Source organism: Thamnophis elegans, chromosome Z, assembly GCF_009769535.1.
Source record: "Thamnophis elegans isolate rThaEle1 chromosome Z, rThaEle1.pri, whole genome shotgun sequence".
NCBI classification, from domain to species: Eukaryota; Metazoa; Chordata; class Lepidosauria; order Squamata; family Colubridae; genus Thamnophis; species Thamnophis elegans.
In genome coordinates this window covers 22,526,840-22,544,779 of record NC_045558.1, presented here as the reverse complement: position 1 = coordinate 22,544,779, position 17,940 = coordinate 22,526,840, and the positions used below count along the sequence as shown (strand labels likewise).

At 38.0% G+C, this 17,940-nt stretch overlaps 2 protein-coding genes across 9 annotated transcripts in view; one reads left to right on the top strand and one right to left on the bottom strand.

The window, feature by feature from the left end:
- Positions 1–3,401, bottom strand: part of LOC116520912 (protein adenylyltransferase SelO-like) — a 53,395-nt gene extending 49,994 nt beyond the window's left edge. For 2 of the 6 annotated variants that reach the window (XM_032235390.1, XM_032235389.1), the window contains exons 1-2: positions 3,103–3,399; positions 1,997–2,058 (exon numbers count right to left, since the gene is read on the bottom strand). The gene's annotated coding sequence lies outside the window, so the exon portion shown is untranslated. Of the gene's footprint in view, positions 1–1,996; positions 2,059–3,102 lie in introns of all 6 variants that reach the window. The other 4 variants (XM_032235392.1, XM_032235391.1, XM_032235394.1 and 1 more) reach the window with 3 other exon arrangements.
- Positions 3,402–3,459: 58 nt separating this feature from the next.
- On the top strand, positions 3,460–17,878 carry PDSS1 (decaprenyl diphosphate synthase subunit 1). 3 transcript variants are annotated; one of them, XM_032235400.1, is made up of 11 exons: positions 3,460–3,744; positions 5,508–5,572; positions 6,861–6,990; positions 7,115–7,245; positions 8,040–8,181; positions 9,691–9,802; positions 9,897–10,006; positions 11,769–11,849; positions 12,002–12,115; positions 14,613–14,693; positions 16,554–17,878. In XM_032235400.1, exons 1-11 carry the CDS (start codon positions 3,559–3,561, stop codon positions 16,692–16,694), a joined length of 1,293 nt encoding a protein of 430 aa, XP_032091291.1. In that variant the 5' UTR covers positions 3,460–3,558; the 3' UTR covers positions 16,695–17,878. The 3 variants fall into 3 exon arrangements, with proteins under 3 accessions (XP_032091291.1, XP_032091292.1, XP_032091293.1); XM_032235401.1 differs by lacking the exon at positions 5,508–5,572 and having other exon boundaries at positions 3,661–3,744; XM_032235402.1 differs by lacking the exons at positions 5,508–5,572; positions 7,115–7,245 and having other exon boundaries at positions 3,661–3,744.
- The last annotated feature ends 62 nt before the right edge of the window (positions 17,879–17,940 follow it).

The following is a 17,940-nucleotide window of genomic DNA, read 5'->3' as shown; positions in this document are numbered from 1 at the left end:
GCAGGTCAGCGGTTCAAATCTCACCGGCTCAGGGTTGACTCAGCCTTCCATCCTTCCGAGGTGGGTAAAATGAGGACCCAGATTGTTGGGGGCAATATGTTGACTCTCTGTAAACCACTTAGAGAGGCCTGAAAGGCCTATGAAGCGGTATATAAGTCTACTGCTATTGCTATATTGCTATAAAATGAACACTGACAGCTCCACAGTGTGAAGCTGAATTATCTCTTTAGAATGCAACGTTAAATTGTGGCTTAGCCGTGAATGAGCTTCAGATTCTTCAAGTGCTCTCAACCTTTTCCTCCAAAGCTGCTTCAAGGATTGAAAGTTTTAGGATATCATTTAGCATTATATTGACATTTCAACAGTTTTCCTATTCTGTTATATGCTAAAAAGGCCTGATTTAGCACATTCTGAGATGTTATGGTATCATCCACTTTATTTTGTTCATTGGATTATAACTTGACGCAGATATCCTCACTTAATGACTACTCATTCAGCAACTGTTTGAAATTACGATGGTGTTGAACTAAGCGACTTACTCTTGAAATTGTGGCCATCATAATACCCTCCCATCAGATGAACAAAATTTGCATCCATCCCATCTACTACTGTGCATCTCCCACTCCCAGTTGACCTTCATTGTCATCTTCACTGCCATCTCTTTGCGTCATCCCAATCACACAGGGCCTCATGGAAATCTCATGCAGGACGATGTGTGAGCTACAGATGAGTAGGTGTGTATCACACAACACTTTACAGGATACTGCTGGCCAAGTCTTTTTTGTGTCTGTGCTAGCTTATTTCTTTTTTTTTTTTTTTTTTTTTTTTTGCAAAAGACAGATCTGGCTGTCACATGAAAGAAACTTTTGTGAAAATGGTGCACAGTGTAATGGGCATCAGATAGCACCTAGGGCTGAACAATGGGGGTAACTAACTGTGGTAGGTGGCCAAAAGGACAGAGTTGTGGGAGAGATCATATATTCATTCAACAACAGTAACTGGGACTGCTGGAACTGCCATTGCTAATCAATGGAAAGTGACATTTAACTTAACAGCTGCTTTGCTTAGCAATAGATGGCCAGTCCCAATTAGGATTATTAAATGAAGACTTGTTGTACCTTCATCCAGAAGCTACAGTTATTATGAATGTATCCAGAGGTGGATTGCTACCGGTTGTCACCATTTCAGGCAAACCGGTAGTGCAAATTGTAACTGGATTGCCGAACCGGTAGGGATGGGAGGCTCACCACGCCCCCGAACCAGTTTCCTGGTCGCCCATGCTGTTGCCAGCATGTTTCTTAGTTATTTTATAATGTTCTGCACATGCACAGAACAATTTATAGGCAACTGCACATGTGCAAGCAATGTGTGGCGGGGGCACGAGCGAAGTGAGCAGTGTGCGTGCAAATCCTGCGTGAAGAGAACTGGCAGTAATGCCAGCAGTAACCCACTCCTGAATGTATCTGTCTTTCAGTCTATCAAGTTATATAGTGGTAATTGTTTAAATCAAACAATCTTCACAGTGGTTCTGAACTATTGGCCTTTTTGTTAAAGAATTGTATGGGAATAAATGATAATTGGTTCTGATATGCTAATGGTATTATGACTAGTTTTGATCATTATACAACGTTATTATCAAAGCTTATTGAGGTAGAACAGCAATATGGTACGTTTTCTGATTATTTTGTTAACTGGAACAAATGTATTCTAGCAATGTACTAACATGAACTAACCAGATAATGTGATCTAGATGTTCAAATAACCATAGGGGTACTTGTATTTTTGGGATCCTTAAGAAATTTAATGGTTGAGCACAAACCAACCATTCAATCATATTCATAATTTAAAAAGTAAAATGCAAGTTATAAAACTTACATTTCTGTATATTAGAATTGAGAACTGGAATATCCCATTTTCAAGAATGAATGCGTTTAAAATTTAAAAATGAACTTAATTCTTTTCGAAATAGTTTAATGCAAATGGAAAAAAAACTTACCCTCCTGATCATAAGGAATGGATCCAGGTATGAATTTGTTAATTATCTTTGAAAAATGTGTTCTAGAAATAAGATGAAACAATATATTTCTTGTGTGGTCTACATTTAATGATAACTTTGAATTAATTTTAGATTTTTATCAATAATTATTACATGGATCTTTTCTTTCCCTTTTCTATGAACTCCCCCCTCCCTCTTTGTGATGTTTATCATCCTAATATAGCCATGTTTTTCCCTTCCTGTATAAGCAGCATTTATCTGCCCCCCACTTCCCTTTCTGGCATACTTTTTGGAGTTCACTGTTAATACATATACTTCCCTCTCAGGATCTCGGCTGAATTGCAGATTTTAAATGATTAAACATTTGGCCTAATTTTTATACCTCACTTCATCCATCTTCTTCCTTTTCTTTTCATCAGCAGATGTAAGATTTTCAAGCTGTTCAAGAGCTTTAACATTATCCTTTCTCCTTTTTATTGGCTATTATAAATGTACTATCTACCAGCTATAGTATGGGTGTAGGGCCATGATGGCAAACCTATGGCATACATGCCAGATGTGGCACGCAGAGCTCTTTCTGTGGGCATGCGTGTCATCGCAAGCTGCTCTTCTGGTTTCCAGTGCGCACATGCACACCGGCGAGCTGGCCTGAAAATGCCCCCCCAAAAACCTTCTGAAAATGGGCCAGAAAACGGCCTTAAAATTGCCTGAAAATGGCCCAAACCAGCCAAAAAACAGGCATGTGCACACCGGCCAGTTGGTCTTCAGGTTTCCGGTGCTCGGGTGTGCATGAAAACCAGTTGGCCAGTGTACATGCGCTAGTGACCAGCCAGCTGGTCTTCGGGTTTCCGGCACTTTCGGCACATGTGCATGCTTGCCAAAAAGATTCACCATCACTGGTCTAGGGCAACAAACAGCCCAACACAGAATCAACAAGGTATGCTTGTGTCCAAAAATTAACTCCCAAACACACTGAAAAACGCACAGATTCCTGCTTACATTATTAAAAGTGGTGTTATTAAAAGATCCCCCCCAAAAAAAGTTGAGCTTCAACCATCAATCCTCCTAACCCCTCTTTTCTCAGAAATAACTCCAGACAGACTTACTCTTTCCCACCTCTCTAATATAAATCCAAAGTGACATTTTGTACAGAAGAGGGCGAATTCTATTCACGTATACTGGGAGCCAGCAGCCAAAGCCAGCGCAGGGGGCAACTCGGGGCGAGTTAAATCCGGATCTAATCTCGACTCCGTCTTTTGCCGGTGAATCATGGGAGAGTTTTGATCCCCCTCTCTCCTTCTTCTTCTTCTTGCACCACCTAGCCACTCCCTTGCCTCCTCATAAGCCCCGCAGCGTTGTAGCGTTTCCTGGAAAGAGCTCCGGGAGGCGGCATTGCCAGGCACGCTCACGTTGCCCAAGCCGGGGTTTCCGCGTCCGGGTCGCTGCTGCTGCTGCCGCTGCCGCTACCACCGCAGCCGAGGCGATCGCGGGGTGGGCCTATTGCCATCTGAAAACAGCGGCAGCGACAGGCGTGGCCTCTTGTCCGATCTGAATCAGAAGCCATGGCGCTCTGGTGTCGGCCTCGCTGCTGCTGCTGTCCCTGCGCCGCTTCGTCCCGGACTGCGAGACTCTTGAGCAGCTTACGAAGCTGCAGCTTGGAGAGCATCAGTAGTATCAGCGGCGGCAGCGGTGGCAGCGCTAACAAGCAGCCTGGCGATGAACTAGCGGCGCCGGCGCTGAAGACAGCCGTAAGTAGCGATGCACTTGGGGCGAATAGAGGTCAGGAGGGGAATGAATGGGTGCAGCAATTGCTGGTCCCGGCGGAGGAGCCGATCCCGGGGAGAGCTCCGGGTAAAGGAGGAAGGGGGTTACGCCAGGACGCGCGCTTAGCGGGGACGGAAGGAAGCGCCTTGGGGAACCCCCAGAAGCAGCGTATTGCTTGAAAACCAAGGCGAGGTTTACCAGCCCCGGTGCCCTGAGAATATGGAGCAACTGTAATATCCCGATGCCCCTTGTCACTGGTGGGGATGGTATTCTTAAGAAAAGGCGAGGGGAGGAAGAGAAAACGAAGAGCGGAAAGGGAAGCGTTTTCCAAGCCTGGCGCGCCGACTTAGGAAGTTAGTTACGCAAGACCTCTTCAGTGGTGTTGGGGTGCAGCTGATGAGACATGTCGCCTGGGGCATTTGGATGGCACGGATGGCAGATAATGACTTAGATTTGCAGAAGGGCAAAGGAAGAAGGGTTTGCAGAGCCAATAAGCAAAGGCCAGAGAAAAGGAAAACAACAGTATTTCCTGCTGTACAAAACCTGTTAAAGACTGAAGCAAGATGTGCTGATGGGGTTTGCCTGTCTTGAAGGTATCTCTTAAAGGGTTCAACATTGGAAATATTAAATAATCTGGCAGTGGGCATTATTCTCAATGGGCTATGCTGGCTGATAAATAGAGGCATGAATATTAGGTGTGTTTGTCACCTTGAGTTGGCCAAAGTTTTAAAAAAGTGGTATAAAAAGTATTATTGCTCCAACACATACATAAGTTTGAAAAAACATGCTCTCTTTCAACCAGGTTCATCAATTCACAAGTTACTGGCCTGTACAAGATGCCAGAGTTGAAATAGGCATTTTTTTATTATTTTGTTCAGTCCATTGCATTTCATTGTAGAAACCCATTTTCACAATACTTCCAAACCAATTTCTTCAGGAGAAAGTATTGCAACAGTTCATGAGTTGAGTAATCAAAAAAGGAAGATAGATTGAAAGAAAGAAATTAAGAGATTTAAGCTAGTAATGATCTTTACAAGGAAATGAAAGAAATTTATTATGCTTCCCTCCTATGGTTGCTAAAACCCATTGAGACAAATCCAGGGAACTTTCCTCTCCCCAACTACGCGTCCACTTGTAAACTACTCAACATCTCTGCAGAAAAGTGGATATAAAGGGAAATATCTGTGGAGTGTGGTTTGATGTCTGAGCTTCAAATACCCGATGCAAAGAAACTGCAATAAAATCAATTGACCTCTTGGGTCTAATTTGGGACTTCTAATCTTGTTCAGTTAACTAACCTCATTCCCTCTTGTTCCCTTTCCACGTTTGCAATGAAAAATGCCTTATCATAAAGATGACATAAATATTTGCTCCCCCTCCTACTACTTTTTTGCCTCCCTACCTGTGGCACCTACCCACCTGGTCTCATGGCCTCAATCCACAACATTCATCCACTCATCCACAACTCTTGCCCACTAATTTGCTTACCTGGGACTTCTGTTTTTTCCCACGTCGTATTCATTTGAAGTCTTCACTTAACCAATGTGGTCCTGGAGTTATGATGACAACTGGAACTTACAGGATTACTGTCGCTAAGTGATGTTGCACCTTACAATCACATCATTTAGCAACAGAAATTTTGATTCCAATTGCCACTGTAACCCGTAGTAACTTTTGTTAATTCTATCTTAATTCTGCATAAAATATAGATAATAAATATCCTTTTTTTTCTCTTCTCTTTCTGCAGAAATCTAGTTTTTTAGGGGAAAGACTGTGTCTATTTTTCCCAAAAATGTATAGTATATGTTGGCGGTAAGTTGAAAGCTTTTTACTGTATACATTATTAAAAATGTATACAGTCATACTAAAGTAGGTAACTTCAGTATCTTTTAAAGTTTGACTGTGAAGGATGCAAGGAGATATTAAATTGCAGGCATCATAACATTTAGTCTTTTTTCCATCTTTTGACAAATTACATTCAATATAAATCATTAAATCAATATTTAAGAATTTTTGAGAATCATCATATAAGCATGTTTCTTAACATAGCAGCTGAAGCAACCAGAGCAAATACTCTCATCTATTAAATTTCAAATTAAATAAAAATTAGAATAGCCAAAATCACATAGGAAATTGTATGAAATGTGATCTTTCTGCCAAAGTTTTTGCAAAATAGTGAGGAAGATAAAATCTTGTGAAACTTGGTGATCACTTGCAATTTTGGCTATTATATATACGATATACACTTATGTATATGATATACACTTAATGTATATGTATATATCATATAAGGTATTTCATGGTGATTTACTGAAATGATATGCATCACCAAACATAAGAAATTAATGTAGTGGAAACAGTGAAAATAATTTCATATATTATATAACATGTAGCTTGGTACTAGATTTTTTTGTTCTCCTGTTTTAGAGGAAGGAAAATAACTGCAGAATGGTATACTTGGTGGGGTTTTTTCATTTGTTTAATTCAATACAAAATGACAACTTTTGCTTTATTCTCTATATGCATGCCCACACAAAGGTACAATATTTATTTTATTTATGTATCAGATTTAGAAACCATCTATGTCCCTCACAGAGATAATACATTTGAATAAATTGCTTAAACTTTTTTTCCTTGAGTTCTTCATAATTTCACAGATCCTAAACAGCTAGTCTTTTTCTATGATGTAGCTACAGCAAGATGAGACTCAGAAACTAATAATTGTACTGGATGGGTCCCTAACCTGTCCTTAGTTAAAACTTGGGCAGAGAGAGAGAGAAAAAGAGATCCATTGTGAATAGTAGAATTGCAAAATAACTGCTTCTGAAGGTATCTTAGCTGCTTAATGCAAACACAAGATCCACCAAAGATCTCCAAACTTAATGATTTTAGAAAACCCACGTCCTCATTCCTTCTCAGTATTGACTGAATGTTTTATTTTAACTTTGTAGATAAGCTTGAAGAATTATTTCTTTTTACGTATTTTCTTTTAAAAAAATTCGATTAGGATAGTAACAATAGTCTTATTTTTCTGGGCAGAAATGACCAAATTGCCTCAGTTACAGGGATTATGTTAATATTTTCTTTCTTCCCCAAAAAGGTTTGCTAGGTTTCAACATACAACAGTGCAAACTCATTTCTTTGGTAAAGCAGTCACCGATGAACAATACAAAGATCCTTTTAAACTTGGAGGGAAAGACCTGAAAAATCTGTATGAAGATATTAAAAAGGTAAATATGTTTTTGGTGAACTACGATAAAGAGCTCTAATAGATCATTCTTTAGAAGGGACTTTATTGTCATAAAGCAAGTCTAGATTAGCAGATATAGACAGGATTTGTTTGGCTTTTTGCAGGAATTACGGGTTTCTACTTCAGAACTTAAAGAAATGTGTGACTACTACTTTGATGGTAAAGGGAAGGCCTTTCGACCAATTATTGTGGCACTAATGGCCAGAGCATGCAATTTTCATCATAACAATTCTGGGTAAACATCTAATTTTTATTTTTGAATTATTACAGTTAAGGTTTGTTCCCATACAAAAGCAATTAGGGACAAGATTTAGCAGATATTCAACCTTCTTGCATTTAATGGATGTCTCTTATTTAGAATAATTTCTCACCATGTGCATTACCTACACTACTGACTTACAGTATTTATTTTTCAAATTAAATTCTATACTTCTACGTTAAATATGAAAGATTAATTTCATTATAAACTTCAACTAAACTCAAAACATTAATCATGTGTTAGTTTTTATTAAACATTTTTACCTTTAAAAACAGAAAGAAAAACACAAAAAGAAAGAAAAAAACGAGACAAGCATAAAAATATAAAGTAATTATAAAGCCTTCTGTATCAGCATTCATGTTTAGCCTTTGTAGTTCTCCATTCTACATTGCCTTCCTCTCGATTTTAACTTCTCTAATAATGTAATAACAGTAGTACTAAAATTTTAATAATATTCATTGTTCATATCATTATTATATTTACATTATAGTCAATATTTTAAGTTTGATAGTAATTAGTAACCGGTTAATTTTTATTCAATACTAGTTTAGAAAAAAACGCAAAGATTTTTATTCGAAACATTAATCATGAATACCATTTCATTATTATCAAGTCAACTGCTAGAAGATTAGCAAGCTGGAACATGCCTATTTTCAAAATTTTTGAATCTGACTTGATATCTACTTTCTTTTTCTGTATTGTTCAAGCTATTCTAAAACAGGATTGACATGCTATATTTTTCTTATTCTTTTTCCACGTCTCAATCTTAGAGAAGTGAAGGCAAACCAGCGCTCTGTAGCATTAATTGCAGAAATGATCCATACTGCTACGCTAGTTCATGATGATGTAATTGATGATGCTAATTCACGAAGAGGAAAAGTTACTGTTAATCACATCTGGGGGGAAAGGAAGGCAAGTATTTTTTCTTAGCTATTCAAAGCATTGTTGGAATGTTACTTGATTTATCTGCATAACACCAAATGGAGCAATGCAGTACAAGAAAGATATTATATACCCTGTTTTTCGGAGTATAAGACGCACCTAGCTTTTGGGGAAGAAAACAAGGGGAAAATATTTGCCTCTGCCTCCCAGCAATTTGCCTCCTTGCAGCAAACAGCAAACAGTACAGATGATACACGCTGTTTGTGATGTTACATTTCAGACTATACTTGTACAGATACTGTTAAAATTGATGTGGCTTTCTGGAAGTACACATTATTCTTCGCTAATTAAAATAGGATACAATAGCACGGCCTCTTCAGATCAAACATTTATTTTAAAAAGCTTCGTTTTGTTAAGTTGTCTAGAACAATAATAAAGCAGTCTTTAAAAAATAATTCTAATAATTTGAACATTTGATAGGCATTTATAGTTATTGACTTACCTCCTTGCAACAAACAGCCTGTTTCACTTTCAATTTCAGTTTCAGCACAGGCTTTCCGATAATCAGCTGTTTCAGGTTGCAGGGATTGCCATAGCCTATTGCCACTTCCACAAGCTCCATTTTTCCTGTTTGCTGCAAGGAGGTAAATCGCTGGGAGGCAGAGGCCAAAGAGTGGGGGCTGACGGGTGGGCTATATTCGGTGTATAAGACGCACCCAAATTTTCACCCTCTTTTAGGGGATAAAAATGCATCATAGTCTGAAAAATAAACTATATGTCCAAGGAAGGGCCCAGAGAAAAATCAACAATCAGTGGAACACCTAAAGTATCCAAGGATTGTTGATAAGTCCAGAAGCAGTTTACCACCTTCTCTAATCAGGGGCTCAGAAAGGAGCAAGATCACAATGGCTTGATTGAACGGTTTAGGGACGAAAGTGAAATAATTGAAAGTATACATTAATTTTTGTTTTTTAAAAAAGAAAACTCTAGTTCTTTCTAGATGCACAACAGTTGCCATTAAGCTTTGTATATGTGGTTGAAACTCCCAGAAACATAAAATATATAAGGGTATTCAGCTTTGTTAGCTATGAGCAGATAATAGCTGTTGTTATAATAATCTAATATAATTAAATAAAGGAGATAAATAAATAACTTGGCAGAAGAGCGGAGCCTCACCCTGATATTGAATTTGCACAAGAGAAAGGAATTAAGTGAGGTTTTTTTTGGATATAAAACAGTGTTTCTCAACCTTAGCAACTTTAAGATACATGGGCTTCAACTCCTATAATTCCTTTCCAATCTTCCATTGTCTTGTCATTTTAGCTTACAGTTTATGAAAAGAAAATATTTTATATAAGTGAGGGGAAAATATAAAATGTGTACAATCCTTGTAATTGCATTTCTGATGTTGCCTTCAGATTTATTTGTTGGCAGGTTCCCTGACTACTGTAACAAGAATATTTTAAAAATGGTATGCAAACTATAAAGTGAATAATGATGCCAGGCTAGAGTATTTTAAAATCAATTATTCTTTTTCAGGCAGTCTTAGCTGGTGATTTCATCCTTTCTACAGCATCTTTAGTTTTAGCACGTATTGGGAACACAACTGTCCTTTCTCTAATAACGCAAGTGATTGAAGATCTGGTGCGTGGTAAGGCTTTTTAGCAACATAACTAGAAATAACTGAATTTCCATCCCCTTAGCAATTAGTTGCTAAGACCTTTGATCTTTTTTACCTCTTACAGGTGAATTTCTCCAGCTGGGTTCCAAAGAAAATGAAAATGAAAGATTTTCTCACTACCTCGAAAAAACTTTTAAGAAGACTGCAAGTCTTATAGCAAACAGCTGTAAAGCAGTATGTACGTTCCATCTTTTCTGTTAATTTATCTTAATGTGTGGAGGAGAGACAGATTAGGAATTGGAAGACTGAACCATTTTTTCAACAAGCCTATGAATATTAAAAAGGGCTTTGACAAAATGGCTGCAGTGGTATCTTTGGTTTGTTTTCCAGAGAGAGAAATAAGAGAGAAAATAACTTAACCAGTACATTAAACCTAATGAAAAAGTGGGAGCTTCATTCAAAACAAAACAAAAAAATAGTTATGATGAACTTAGTTTTCTGCGTCATCAGTTTCAGAGAAGGTGTTGAGCTTTTGGGAATAACTTGATTGAGCAAATAATGGTTTTACAGTTATGATGCTATCAAGGTGTTACTTAGCATTTCAGTAAATGGAGTTCTTCGAACTTTCTTTGATTCACCTTTTGCTGCATTATATCAGGTGATTCTAAGAAGACATGAGAAATACTAAACAGACATTCCCAACCTTTTTTTAATGCATATCACAATAAAAAAGGAGCCCATTAAATAAGCCATGGTTTAACAATGCAGTGTTTTCAGGAAGTGTATTGTGTGCGCCTTCCCAGATAGTATCTGTAGAATTTCAAAATCACACAGAATTGTGTTTTGCTTTGTTTTTAAATAATTAAGTGCAAGTTCATAGAATCTCATGAGATGTTAAGAGTTCCCACCTGAATTCGTACCACATACTGGATGAGAAAATACCAGAAATCTGATGATTTCTTGAAATTTTGGCCATTTAAAAAATACATGATGGCAACCAAACCAAACACCTCACATAGCACCTTAAACCTAGCCTGCTATTAGAGACCATAGATGGGCAAACTAATAGCTGGAGGGTCAATTCTATCTTGATCATATGCATTCCTAATCTAGAATTAGATATAATAAGCCTGTTCCAGATGAAAAATCAGTATTAGATGAGCGTAGAAGTTGGACCCTAGATCCTTAGACCACTAGTATGCTTGTAAAGTGAGGTCCTGATAGAAGGCACCATTTTTTTCTGGCATGCTTTGGAAGGATCTGGCCAGAGGGATTCATGTTTTAGTGAATTCTGGATAGAGTTTATCTTGAAAAATAGAGCAAGTGCAAATATTTTTAGTAGTGTATTTCATAGAGTGGATCACACAATTTTGTAAGACGATGCTACATTATTTACAATCATAGTTTAAAAGTGTTGGTTTAAAGCCAAAAGGTTTGGCACCCTAAATACATTAGTAATGTTAATAAAAACAGTAGTTAATTGCGGGTCCCTCAACATTTGTTATAGTGCTTCTCTGTGTTACAATGAAATTTGATGATGACTGTAAAACTAACAAAACATTTTGCAATCATAATCTTATTATATGTGTTAGCTTCTGTGTTTGCAGTTATGTGCAATTATATTAAATACTTAAAAGTCAATCAATTTTTGGATATAAAGGTAACTATTTGTTTATCTATCTCTCTGACTATCTCTCTCTCTCTCTCTATCAATCTATCTATCATCTATCTATCTATCTATCTCTATATCTATATCCCCAATATATATATATATCCCCAAAACTCTTCAGACTTTTGGAAGACCCTGCTTTTAATGTTGTCTTGTTGCTATTGGTCTTTCCCATAGTTTTAATTTTTAAAACTCTTTATACAGTATATAAAGATGGACTGGACAGAATGCAGCTATTGATGTCTGTTTCTCTGTTGTTAGTGGATGAATTATTCACATATGAATAATGGGAAATAACCAATGATTCTGTTCTTTTTTCCTTTTCAGGTTTCCGTATTAGGCTGTCCTGATCCAAAAGTTCATGAAATTGCATATCTATATGGAAAAAACCTTGGGATAGCATTTCAGGTAACATATAAAGAATGATGACAAGAGTTTTTATCAGACAAATAAAATGCTAAAAAGGGGGAGGTTTGGAGCATTTATACATGTATCCTTTACTTAGATCCTTGCAAGGTTATCTTGTAAACTTTGTATTGTATATTCTTCGTTTACTGTAGCTGGTAGATGATGTGCTGGATTTTACATCATGTTCTGAACAGCTAGGAAAGCCTGCAGCAGCAGACCTTAAACTTGGAATAGCCACTGGACCCGTCTTATTTGCTTGCCAGCAGGTATGAATAACTTTCTTCCCAAGATATTACATGTCTTTTATTTATGCTAAAATTTAAAAGTATTGTTGTGTATGCATGCTTTGAAGGGAAAAAAGGGAAGATGCTTAAAGAAAGGAAAGGTAGCCTCCACAGATGCTTTTCAAATCAGAAGCAATAAAAATACTACCCTTAATTGCTTTCTTATTATCCTAAATCAAATTAGCAACACAAGGCACGGTTAAGTTTATTGACAGGATCATTACAAGTTCATGGTAGAAACCTGGCTGAGTTTGAGTATTCCAAGATTTTACATAGTTGGAAGTTGCATTTAACCTTCATATTAATTGGCAATAGGGCTTCGATTCAACTGTATCTGATTCTTGAAGGCTGCCTGGATAGATCCCTGTAACTTTTTTACCAACATTTTTCAGAAGTGGTTTTCCATTGCCTCCTTTCTAGGGCTGAGAGACAGTGAGTGAGTGGCCTAAAAGGGACCCTTCGTGCCCCAGGTGGGATTAGAACTCCTGGTCTCCCCACTTCTAGCCGGTTCCTTTAACCACTATGTAAACTGGTTCTCAATTTGTGGTTTATCCATGCTTTTTTAAAAGAAACTTCATTTGCTTGTTGAATATAACACACTTAACACTGAGCGATGGCTCAGTGGTTAAAAACTGGAAATTTGACAGCCCAAGTTCGAGACTCAAGCACTGTGAAGTAAATCAGAATAGAGCTGTAAGGGACCTTGGAGGTCTTCTAGTCCAGCCTCTGCTCAAGCAGGAGTTCCTATACCGTTTCAGACAAGTGACTGCCCAGTCTTTCCTTAAAAACCTCAGTGATGAAGCCCTATAACTTCTGAAAGCAAGCTGTTGCACTGGTCAATTGTCCCCACTGCCAGGAAGTTTCTCCTCAATTCCAGGTGACTTGTCTCCTTATTAGTTTTCATCCAGTGTTTCTTGTCCTGCCCTCTGGTGCTTTGGAAAATAGGTTGACCCCACCTCTTCTTTGTGGCAGCCTCTCAAATACTGAAATACTGCTATCATGACCCCCCCCCCAGTCCTTCTTTTCTCCAGATCTGCTTCAAATCCTGCAACCGTTTTTCATGTTTTAGTCTCCAGTCCTGTTACTAGCTTCAATTCCTGATCACCTAGCAGTTTGAAAGCATGTAAATAGGTACCACTTTAGTGGGACAATTACAGCTTTCCATGCACTTTGGCATAGTCATGCTGGCCATGTGATAGTTCATTGGCTAAGAAACAGATATGAGCAATGCTCTCTAGAGTCAGACATGACTGGAAAGAGGAAAGCTTCACTTTTATAAAACACACTAAGCCAAAGTCAGTCAAACACTAGATGTGAAGTCATTTTTTTGGAGTGAAGTTTTGCTAAATCATTCAATCCGTTTACTGCACCTCATATGAAAAATCCGTGGCACAACAAAACCGCGCTCGACTAAAACGCGCCTGATTAAACCGCGTCGCTGATATCATCAACAGGGCGACAACAGCGAGCGCAGAGAAAGAAGGGCACTTTAAATAGCGCTTTGAAAGCAAGCCGATTCAACTTAAGGTAAGGGTTAGCTTTAGGGTTAGCTTTAGGGTTAGGTTAAGGGTTAGGGTTACGTTAAGGGTTACATTAAGGGTTAGGGTTAAGTTTAGGGTTAGTATTAGGTTAAGGGTTAGGGTTAGGGTTAGGTTAAGGGTTAGGATTAGGCTTAGGGGGGTTAGGTTTAGGTTTAGGGGTTAATTTTAGGTTTAGCGTTTACAGCGTGCTTCTGTCTCTGCGCTGTTGTCGCCCTGTGATGACGTCAGCTACGCGGTTTCGTCGAGCGCGCTTTAGTCTAACGCGGTTTTGTGGTGGAACCTGAAAATTCATGAATTAATATAAAAGTGATGCTCTTTTCTTTCAGTTGAGCCCGATAACTTATTGAATTCAAGGGATTGCAAAGATTTGAGGACAGTAATTTTTTATTGTAATCAATAGGGAAGGATAGTAAAGCTTGTAAATCCTGGCCAAATTACACTGTTGAAAAAGAAAGGAAATTCTAACGTTTGGGCCAATTTGTCACACATCCATGCACACTAACTCATATAGAATCCAGCACTGTAGTTGGGTTTGTTTGTTTTTCAAATGACAATTTCTTTCCTAAATATATTGGAAATGAATTAAAGTGAAACAGACATTTTCAGATCATCAACTCAGTTTCACTTGATTTGAACACTGTCAGATAGCATAACCTCTTAACTTGCCTTTGTTTGAGAGTCCCTAGTTTGACTAGCACTGATAATGTTATTTAGTTAGGCTAATGAAACATCTGCAAGAAAATAAGCAAGCTCAGAGAGCACCAAGGACCCCTCAGTCTCCAGTTACTTCCACGAGGTTGCTTCCGATAGAATTGTGGATCGTGAGAAAAACATCCAGCAAGCTACAAAAAAACCCCTTATATAGCTGTGCCTGGATTTAGAATGCATCAGTAGACGAACTGCCAAGGATGGGGCAATCATACTTTTCTATTTTCTAGTTTCCAGAAATTAATGCCATGATAATGAGGCGATTCACTTATCCAGGCGATGTTAAACGCGCCCAGGAATTTGTATTACAGGTAAGACAAAACCTTCATTAAAAGTAGCAGTTGTTCCTAAAGAAAATGATTTCACTCTTCCTTGCAGACCAAACATCAATTCATACAATGTTGATTGAAATACATCTGGTCCTTGCTTAACAACCACTGTTGGGACCTGCAATACTATTGCTAAGTGAGTCATCACGTGACCACGATGCTTACAATCTCACTTCCAATGTGGTCATTAAGCAAGACATCACGTGACATCACTTGCAGTTTCACTATCAGCTTCTCTGTTTGATTCTGCTTACCCGAAATGCAAGGACTAATTGTAATTTTTTTTCCAGTATTTTCATAACTTCAAAAAATAACTAAACAGGGCAGTTTAATTATTTTTAAGCAAGGACTACCTCTTTATCCCTAAAAAACACACCATGTTGACATCCTGTATGTCTGATTCTTTTATTCTAAGATTAAAGTTACAACATCTGTAATAAATCCATGTACATGCTACAGCAATTATATATTAGCACAGATTAAATATTTTAATAAGACAATGCTATTTTGCAAGAAAATATATTCATGAGTTTTTTGCATAGAACTGTTCAAATGTTCATGGAGAGTTGGTCAAGATATTCCTGTAAAGAATCCGAATGTTCATGGAGTCACTGTAGTAATTAAGGATGGGACTAGAAAATAGGCCCAAATTCAATACCATCTTTAGCTATGAAAATTCATAGAACTTTAAGCCAAGTCATTTTGTTTTAGCCCAGTCTTATTCAAAGGATTGTTGTATGGCAGGGGTGTCAAAGTGATGGCCTGCAGTCCAAATGCATCACATGCAGGCCACGCCCACCCCAGCTCCCCGAAGGGGGAAAACGTTGTGATGTATCACGTGATGATAATGTGATGCCGCGACTTTGATACTCGTGTTGTATGTGATAAAGGGAAGGGAGATACATATATCTCCCATATAAGGTATTTTTTGCACTCTAAGACATATCGGACCATAGGATGCACATTAGCTTTAGAGGAAGAAAACAAGGGTGGGAAATGGCTGCTTAGCATCTGATTGGTGGTTGGATCGATCTCCTGGAACACCGTCGATCACTGCCATTGAGTGATGGTGATTGGCGGCGACAATCCCTGCTGCCTAGAACAGCTGATTGGCAGTATTCCAGGAAGCCAATCCAATCATCGATCACCTGCTCGACAGCGAAGATTCCAATGTTCCCTGGTGGCAGTGAATGGTGACAACAGTGAGATACCAACCCTCCTGCCACAATATTCGGTCTGTAAGACCCATAGACATTTCCACCCACTGGGGGGGTGGGGGGGAGAGAAATACATCTTATAGTGCAAAAAATACAGCAATTTGTCTTTAGCTCCTGCAGGGATGTACATCTAGTAGAGTGTTTTTCAAACCTAGCAACTTTAAGATGTGTGGACTTCAACTCCCAGAATTCCTCAGCCTCCAAAATGGCTGAAGAATTCTAGGAATTGAAGTGCGCACATCTTAAATTTTCCAAGTTTGAAAAAAACACTGATCTAAAGGAAGATCATACTGAAAATGGATCAGATAAATATTGTCTTGGTAATTCATGCAAGATTCTCTCAGCAAACTGCCAATTTTTATATTTGGCGAGTTGGGCATATCAGGTGTTGTTTAAGACTAAAAGAACATTTTCGTAAATCATGGCATCCATGGTGGTATAAAGCACATTGGAGATAGGGAACTTTTCAAAGTAACTTAAATCTACATTTAAGTTGTATGGATCTATAAAATGCAGTTCTAAAAAACGAGTCAGCTAAACTCTCACATAACCAATTGCAGAATGAGGAAGCAGCAGCTTTGTGTGGTTCACTAACTCCTCCTTTAATATTTTGGTCTTTTCTTAGAGTGGTGGAATACAGCAAACAAACTACCTCGCACAGCGTTATTGCCATGAGGCAGTGAAGGAGATTAGCAAGCTTCGACCATCTCCAGAAAGAGATGCTCTTATGCAGCTGGCAGAGATTGTCTTGTCTCGGGACAAATAATCCTCCTCTTCTTCCTGGTGATTCTGGCAGCTATTTTACCAGACTGTGCCTAAATTGTCTCAGAACATCTTGGCTTGCTTCTGGTGGAGTTCCCATTTTTTTTAAAAAAGTTTTCCTAGTTAAGTAACTAGGCTTATGAAATGCTTTTATTGAAGAAAGCCTTATGCAACGGTGAAACACAATCAGTCTGTTAAATTGGTAGCAGCACGTGGTACCTATGTTTTTAATGAAGAGGTTTCTGGTTTTAATGTGGGCATTCGTTTACACTGTTCACTATTGATGCTGAAGGTCACAAAAAATAAAATACAATCAGTGTATTAAATTATTTCTGCAGTTCCTCATGTGTGCTGGGAGTATAACCAACTCCTCGAATAATTAGATTGCCTGTTAGAATTTCAAAGTACCCAGAAAATTAAAGAATGGTTTATTATAAAAGACTGTACATACTTGTTATAATTAAAACAGGTTATATACAAATCAAGAAGTGTTCCAATTTATAAAGGGAATACAAATATGTTTCATGGGTTGCTCTTTGATGTTCAGAAATAACATGTTAACAATCAGGAAAAGGCAAATAAAGCAATTAGGTTCATTTAAGGAACAACAAGGCAAGGGATATTTCAATATTGAATGTTGATGGATAATATCTTGTATTCTTGTATTTAGTACACTTTCTTTTTTGTCCTCTAATGCCCATTAGGACAGTGATTGAGCCCAAATAAATTTTTACTACAAAAAGCAACAAATCCCTTTATGATTTAACTTGGGTACTATCCAAACATAGAAATGTGACCTGATCTTGTGCTCAAACTGGAGATGTTCTACTGCTAAAAGCTATATGGATGGCACAACAATCTTTTCTACATAAGCTGCTCTGGTTCTTTTAGTGGGATGCCTGACTAGAAACAGCACTGCTATGGAAATATATTCCTGTTAAGCCGGCAAGAGCTGTATTCCTAGATAGGCGCTGCTTAAATATAGTGATGTGGGGGAAAAATCAGAAAATCCTCCAATGATAAAAATTTACTTTCACTCAGCAGAGCAAGAGACTTTTATAGTTTTAAGAGTTACTTGGGATTGATTGATTGATTGTTCGCTCACTGTCTGCAAATTCATCTATTTTTGCAATGTGTCATTAAAGCTCCTTTCTTAAGGCAGTTCTTGCTACAGGAAAAGTACCACTGCAGCAAAAATTAAAAGTGGTTAAATATTTAATTCACCTATCCTGTGGTGCATCATCATTATA

Bases quoted from the DNA above. Each gene is read 5' to 3' on its own strand.
- PDSS1 (XM_032235400.1), top strand. From the start codon at position 3,559: ATGGCGCTCTGGTGTCGGCCTCGCTGCTGCTGCTGTCCCTGCGCCGCT. The intron at 6,991-7,114 runs GTAAATATGTTT...GGCTTTTTGCAG, and splicing joins TGTATGAAGATATTAAAAAG to GAATTACGGGTTTCTACTTC. The intron at 7,246-8,039 runs GTAAACATCTAA...TCTCAATCTTAG, and splicing joins TTTCATCATAACAATTCTGG to AGAAGTGAAGGCAAACCAGC.